A 7,458-nucleotide genomic window follows, 5' to 3' on the forward strand; every position below is an offset into this window, starting at 1 on the left:
AAGGTAAAAGTTGAGAACTGAAATTATTATTATACCAACTAAAAAGTGTCACTTCACACAACAGACTAGAGGTGCTCATGGGCCGGGTGGCCCGGCCCTACGGCCTGCCCGAAATATGAGAGGGTTCGGGTAAAAATATAGGCCCGAAATATGGGTTTGGGCAAAAAAATGAGGCCCATTTAGAAAACAGGTCGGGCCTCGGGCACCACTTTTTTGGCCTGGGCCGGCCCGAATATAATAAATATATTTTTTAATTTTAAAATATTTTTAAATACTTTTTTATTTTTTATTTTTAAAATAAATTTTTGGTGTTTATTAAAAAAATGGGCCGAGCCGGGCCAGTGCTTAGGAATTTTTTTTGGGCCGGGCCCGAGCCTAGGATGCGGGTCAAAAATTTTTTGGGCCCAGCCTAACCCATGAGCACCTCTACAACAGAGTGACAAAAAATAATTTTAAAAAGTTTAGTGACTAAATCGTAACTTTTTTCATTAAATGACCAAAGCCAAAACTAACTCATACTAATTAACGATGTAGTTTACCATTGAATAAAAAAATAGTAGACTTGTAAATAAATATTAATAAGGCCGGGCCCAAGCCTAGGATGCGGGTCAAAAATTTTTTGGGCCCAGCCTGACCCATGAGCACCTCTACAACAGAGTGACAAAAAAATAATTTTAAAAAGTTTAGTGACTAAATCGTAACTTTTTTCATTAAATGACCAAAGCCAAAACTAACCCATACTAATTAACGATGTAGTTTACCATTGAATAAAAAAATAGTAGACTTGTAAATAAATATTAATAATTTTATTTAAATAATTATTGTAAGTAATATTAAAATTCTAAACACTAAGTCCTAAATCTTAAAGTTATTAGTATTTTAGAGATAATTACATTAGGCATCTTTAAACAACAACCCTCATTTTAATTAGTCCCTAGACTTTAAAATATTCTAATTGCATTCTTAAAATATCAAAGTTATATCAATAAGGTCCTTCTATTACTAAAATCATTAATTCAACACTTAAAGTAGACATCGCATTTCATGTGACATAATTTAAAATGTAAATTTTAAATAAAAATGAATATTACGAAAATGGATGTAAAAAATATTGATTTTGAAGTTTTCGAAGCTTTTAATAAAGCTTTATCGCACAATCTCTATGTTTTCAGTTCTACATTATTTCTAGTTTTACGTTTTCTTTAAATTTCATTTTAAATCAGGACACATGTGACATGACATGTAATTTAACGGTTAAATTAACAGTTTTAGAAATGTAAGCACCTTACCAACTTAACCTCAATAATTTTGGATGTAATTAAAATGTTTTAAAGTTTAATGACCAATTTAAAATGAGATTTATAGTTTAAGAATGTCTTGTGAAATTACTCTAATATTTAGTTATAATAGTTATAATCCATTAATAATTAATTATATTTGAATACAATTATTAATATTTATTTATACATTCTTCACGATTTTTTATTTTATTCAACGATTAAACGTCATGTTATTATTCACTTATGATGTATGAAACTTGTATAGTGACGATTTAGGGTGATATCGACTCGATTTGGTTGAATTTTTTTGGATTTTTTGAACCATCCATCATAATTAAGTTTGGCTTGATTCAGTTCTCGTTTTTTCGATATTAATTTTTTGTTTTGAAATTTTAGACTTTATTTTGACAAAATGAGTTTTGTTTTATGACTTTTTATATATCATTTGACAAAACTTCAAAATCTTTTTCATAAATATTAAAAAAATAACTTTTCAATAACTTTTAAGTTATTTTTACTATTTTAGATATAAAATATTTATTTTTTACATTATAAAAATTAAAATTAATTATATATTAAATAAAAAAAGAATTCGGGTCAAGTTGAAGGATTGCGATTTTTAAACTTACATTTCATTAACCATCCAAATTCGTCGATTCGGGTTGATTTTCGATTTTTTTTCCGATCCGAAAAGCCTATCTAGTCTCAATTCAACCACTCTGCAGACTCCCGTCCGGTTCCGACTCCCATCTCTTCCATTTTTTCTAGTTTGAATTGTTGACGATCATTTGTCAAAATTTAAGGGCGTAATAATGAATAAAAGTCATACCCAGAAGCTTCTTCATCATCTTCCAAAACACTTGTCACTCTCTCTCTTTATAAATGTACTCTCTTGCCTTAAGATAAGGATAAACATACAGTCACACATTACAGGAAAAAAGAAAGAAAAGTAGAGAGATCTAGGAGGGGGCGACTGTAACCAGAGAACACACCAATTTTTCAGAGAAAAAAATGGGTGGGAAAAGTACCATGGCTGCTCTTTTAGTAATTTTAGCTGCAAATCTGTTGCAGAGTACTTATGGCAGAACTTACACAGTGGGAGACTCCACCGGTTGGGGAATCCCTGCTAATAATAACGATGATTTTTATGATGATTGGGCTGACAATAAAGATTTCCTTGTTGGGGATGTTCTAGGTCAGTGTTTTTTAAGCTCAAAATCTGAACTTCAATTGATGATTTGAACCGGAACTTCTTGTTTACTGTTTTTTTTTCCTTCTTTTTTCTTCTCGTTTTGCAGTGTTCAACTTTACTAATGGGCAACATAATGTTGTCGAAGTGACCGAAGTTGGTTACGATGCTTGCAACGCTGCAAATCCTGTATCTACGGTGAGCACCGGACCGGCGAGGATTACGCTTAACAGGACAGGGGAGTACTACTTTATTTGTGGTATCCCTGGTCACTGTTCTGCCGGCCAGAAGCTAAACGTGGAAGTACGAAATGGTAACACCACCGGCGGTGTTACTCCGTCGACGCCTGTAACTCCAACCACCACCACTTATACGGTGGGTGACTCCACTGGTTGGCGAGTCCCTACTAATAATGATGATTTTTATGAGGATTGGGCTGATAATAAACACTTCGTTGTCGGAGACGTTTTAGGTCAGTTTCTTAAGTCAACATTTGAATCGAAATTTGATGCTTTTTTTTATCCAACTGTTTGATGTTTTTCTTTTCTTTTTGCAGTGTTTAATTTTACGACCGGACAGCATAATGTTGCAGAGGTGACGGAAGATGCTTACGATGACTGCAACACTGCAAATGCCATATCTACTTTGACCACCGGTCCGGCAAGGATTACCCTTAACAAGACCGGTGACCATTACTTCATTTGCAGTGTCCCCGGTCATTGTTCCGCCGGCCAAAAGCTCAAGGTTGAAGTTCGAACTGGTAACACCACCGGTGGCGTTGCTCCGTCGCCGCCTGTAACTCCAAGCACCACCACTTTTACAGTGGGTGACTCTACTGGTTGGCGTGTCCCTACCAATGATGATTTTTATGAGGATTGGGCTGATCATAAACACTTCGTTGTTGGGGATGTTTTAGGTGAGCTTTTAAATTTAAAATTTTTGATATTAATTATGATATGTAAATGTAGTTTGATATAACTGTTTGATGTTTTCTTCTTTTCTTGCAGTGTTTAATTTTACGACCGGACAGCATAATGTTGCAGAGGTGACTGAAGATGGTTACGACGACTGCAACGCTGCAAATGCCATATCTACTTTGACCACCGGTCCGGCAAGGATTACCCTTAACAAGACCGGTGACAATTACTTCATTTGCAGTGTCCCCGGTCATTGTTCCGCCGGCCAAAAGCTCAAGGTTGAAGTTCGAACTGGTAACACCACCGGTGGCGTTGCTCCGTCGCCGCCTGTAACTCCAAGCACCACCACTTTTACGGTGGGTGACTCTACTGGTTGGCGTGTCCCTACCAATAATGATGATTTTTATGAGGATTGGGCTGATCATAAAGACTTCGTTGTTGGGGATGTTTTAGGTGAGCTTTTAAATTTAAAAATTTTGATATTAATTATGATATGTAAATGTTGTTTGATCTAACTGTTTGATTTTTTCTTCTTTTCTTTCAGTGTTTAATTTTACGACCGGACAGCATAATGTTGCAGAGGTGACTGAAGATGGTTACGACGACTGCAACGCTGCAAATGCCATATCTACTTTGACCACCGGTCCGGCAAGGATTACCCTCAACAGGACCGGTGACCACTACTTCATTTGCAGTATCCCCGGTCATTGTTCCGCCGGCCAAAAACTCAAGGTCGAAGTCCGAAATGGCAACCGCACCAGTACTTCCCCCACACCTGGAACCCCAAGCGCCGCCGCGCCTGGAACTTCGAGTTCACCCGGGACCAACTCAGCTTCCTCCCATGTTGCTACTCTGTCTCTCGTCTTCTTCATGTCTATTGCCATGACTTTGTTCTGTTGATTATGTCATTAACCATTTTTGCGTTTTTTCCCTTTTTATGTGATATCATGTGAGATCAGATTTGAGATTTCATTGGTTTTATGATAGTAGTGATGAAATATGTAGTGATATTTTTCGTGATTGAATAAATTTTTTTTTCCGATATTCATTATTAGATGATCTAAAATGTTAAAAAGGAATTTTAATAATGGATTAAAACAAAAACTTACTCAATTAAAATTTAATTAGATTTAATTATTAATATTAATATTTTTATTTAAATATGAACATATTTATTAAAATATTTTATTAATTAAGAATATCTATTTCATTATGGATGATGTTGATGGAAGATAATGTCGGTGAATATAGTACACCGTCATCTGAAACGGGATTTAATTTTGTTCCACATTTCTTTTTTATTAACTTTAGTGCTACACGACATAGGGGAAAAACAAATGTTTTTCATGGGATGGGATAATATGGTCCTTTCATAAATAGTTGTTTTTTAGGGGACCAATTTCCAGCTATTTACAAATTTTATTTCTTCTTTCCTTATATTTCTTCAAAAATGAAAAAAGAAAAATATTAAAATATCATTTCCTACTTAAATTTGTCTCTAAAGTTTATTTTAGTACTTAAGTTTTTTTTTGTCTCAATTTAGTATAAATTTGGGCTTTACTGTTCGATTTTAATACTCAAAATAAGCAATATTGTGTCGCCTAATAAATGTTTAACACGTGTGTTCAAAAAAATAAAATTTTAAGTATTAAATTAAACATTAAAATCAAACACGTATTTAACTAAGATAAAAAGAAATTGTAATGTTAAATTGAAAAAAAAAATCTAAACTAAACTCAAATATCGAATTAGAACAATAAAAATTGAAATACGAAAAGATCACATTTTAATAAAATCATTATTGATTTTCTTTGTGATTTTTGTTGAATTTGTTATATAATAAATATACGTTTTATTTAAATTTAATTATAATATATAAATATATATCCTTTAGTATTAAAAAGAAATAGTAAGAATAGTATAAGCTTGAAAAGACAATCCTCATCTCCCATTAATATTTAGAGTTAAAAAGGTTAGAATAAGAAAATTGTTTTAGGGTTGGAAATTAAATTATAATTTTTACGATAATAAAAATATAATTTTACTATTTGAATATTTTTATTATTTTTAAATGATTAAATTAAAATTTTATCATTTTCAGAAGAGTTAAAATACAATTTTATTTTTATTAATTTAAACTTTTAAAAAAAGTAAAAGACTTAAATAAAAAAATTTCTATTTTAGGAGGATCGAGGCCCTGCTAGAGGTGCTCATGAGCCGGGCCCAAAAAAAATTTTGGCCTGTATCCTAGGCTTGGGCCTGACCCGACTCGAAATATGGGCCTGAAATTTTATCCATGCCTAGCCCGAGAAAAAATTCATAAGCCTTAGCCTGGCCCGACCCATTTTTTAAATAAACACCAAAAAAATTTTAAAAAATAAAAAATAAAATATTTATTATATTAAGACTGGGCCCGGGCTCGGGCCAAAAAAGTACTGTCCGAGGCCCGGTCCATTTTATAAACGGGCCTCATTTTTTGTCCAAACCTATATTTCGAGCCTATATTTTTACACAAACGCTCCCATAATAAAAGTCATAATAAATATTATTTATTATTAAGTTTATATATGATATTAATTATTATTATTATTAAGTTTAAGGCAAATCAATAAAACAAGGCGGTGATTCTTCACACGTGGATTTATAGTTAATTCACCTACAGCCTGCTCCAGCCACTTCCCACAAAGTTACCTCTAACAATTACTACCCTACGCCTATTATTAAGGATTACTGTATTTTAGTAGAGTTTAGTATTTTTTTTTATATTCATATATGGCAACATTTCACGTTTACTTTTGAAGTTTTTAATTTTACTGACAATGTATTAAATAATTTTTTATTATTATAAAAATAATAAAAACTTGAAAATAATATTGTCATATATGCTTATAAAAAAATTTGAGATTCAAGGATAAAAAAATTGAAAAAACTTGAAACAAAATAAAATAAAAAATATATTAATATGCTTATAAAAATAATAGAACTTGAGATTCAAGGATAAAAGTACCAACATTTACCCATATGACCAAAGAAGATGATTTCTTGTTATAATTAACATCGATAATAGTGGTAAAACGATCGCAAAGTAATAAGAACATGAAAAATAAGAACATACAGATTTTACGTGGAAACCCTTTTGGGAAAAAACTACAGGCAGAGGAAGAGAAATTCACTAATGTTGAAAAACGAATGATACAATAGGAGTTTCAGCTACATCTATTTAACGGTTAAAAAACATTGTTCCTATTGTTTTGCCATTATATTTATTTCTTCAACAAGTGATGAGATTCGGGTCACATAATCTCTAACATTTGTCAAAAAAAGTCAAAAGGTGGCAGATAAGCTCATCCTGCTGAATGCATTTTCAACTAAAAATGCGTCCAGCTAGATACGTTTTTGCCTTCTCTCTCCAAAACCATGCTATTTCAGTAAATATCATAAAAATCGGCCTAATCCCTCAAATATATTTCAAAATCGGTATATATGTCTAATTTAACCCATGATTATAGTTATAATTTTAATTATACTTATTATTGAAATAAGATTTGAGATTTAGAATATAAAATGGTTCACACAATAACTACGCCGAGAGGCATAGGGAATTGGGTTGATTGGAGGCTTGAAGTTAGGGATTTTTCTGATGGAGCTTTTGCTCATGGCGGAGGGGAGTTTATGCAGAGTGTGGAGTCTGATAATAATCACATGACGGATGGCAAGTTTTAAAAATTCTATTCAAGCTAATTTGACGTGACAAGTCATAATCAAATTCAGTCATGTCATGATGTGTCAAGATGTTCAATACTTTAGTTTCCTTAAAAAATTTCTCGTAACTTGGTGTTCTCGATTGTAATTGTTCTTTCTTCAAGCAACTTTTTGTTTAGGCAATGTCATTTTCTATTTTACGAAGCGAAAAATCATGTCTTCTTTAAATAAATCGTTTAGTTGAAGTTGAGATGGAATAGAGTTGTCATTGTTTTTAAAGAAATTTGTATGTGTAACAATTATAACTTTTCTTTTTAAAAAATGACATTTTTATTTTACAAAATTGACCTTTCTTTAAACGGGGTTGTCG

General features: G+C 32.2%; 1 protein-coding gene across 1 annotated transcript; it reads left to right on the forward strand.

Moving 5' to 3' along the window:
- Positions 1-1,890: 1,890 nt before the first annotated feature.
- Positions 1,891-4,428, forward strand: LOC107942465 (uncharacterized). Its single transcript, XM_041109431.1, has 5 exons — positions 1,891-2,475; positions 2,579-2,941; positions 3,026-3,385; positions 3,477-3,839; positions 3,931-4,428. Exons 1-5 carry the CDS (start codon positions 2,292-2,294, stop codon positions 4,284-4,286), a joined length of 1,626 nt encoding a protein of 541 aa, XP_040965365.1. The 5' UTR covers positions 1,891-2,291; the 3' UTR covers positions 4,287-4,428.
- The last annotated feature ends 3,030 nt before the right edge of the window (positions 4,429-7,458 follow it).

This window comes from Gossypium hirsutum, chromosome D13, assembly GCF_007990345.1.
Source record: "Gossypium hirsutum isolate 1008001.06 chromosome D13, Gossypium_hirsutum_v2.1, whole genome shotgun sequence".
In the NCBI taxonomy this organism is placed as follows: Eukaryota; Viridiplantae; Streptophyta; class Magnoliopsida; order Malvales; family Malvaceae; genus Gossypium; species Gossypium hirsutum.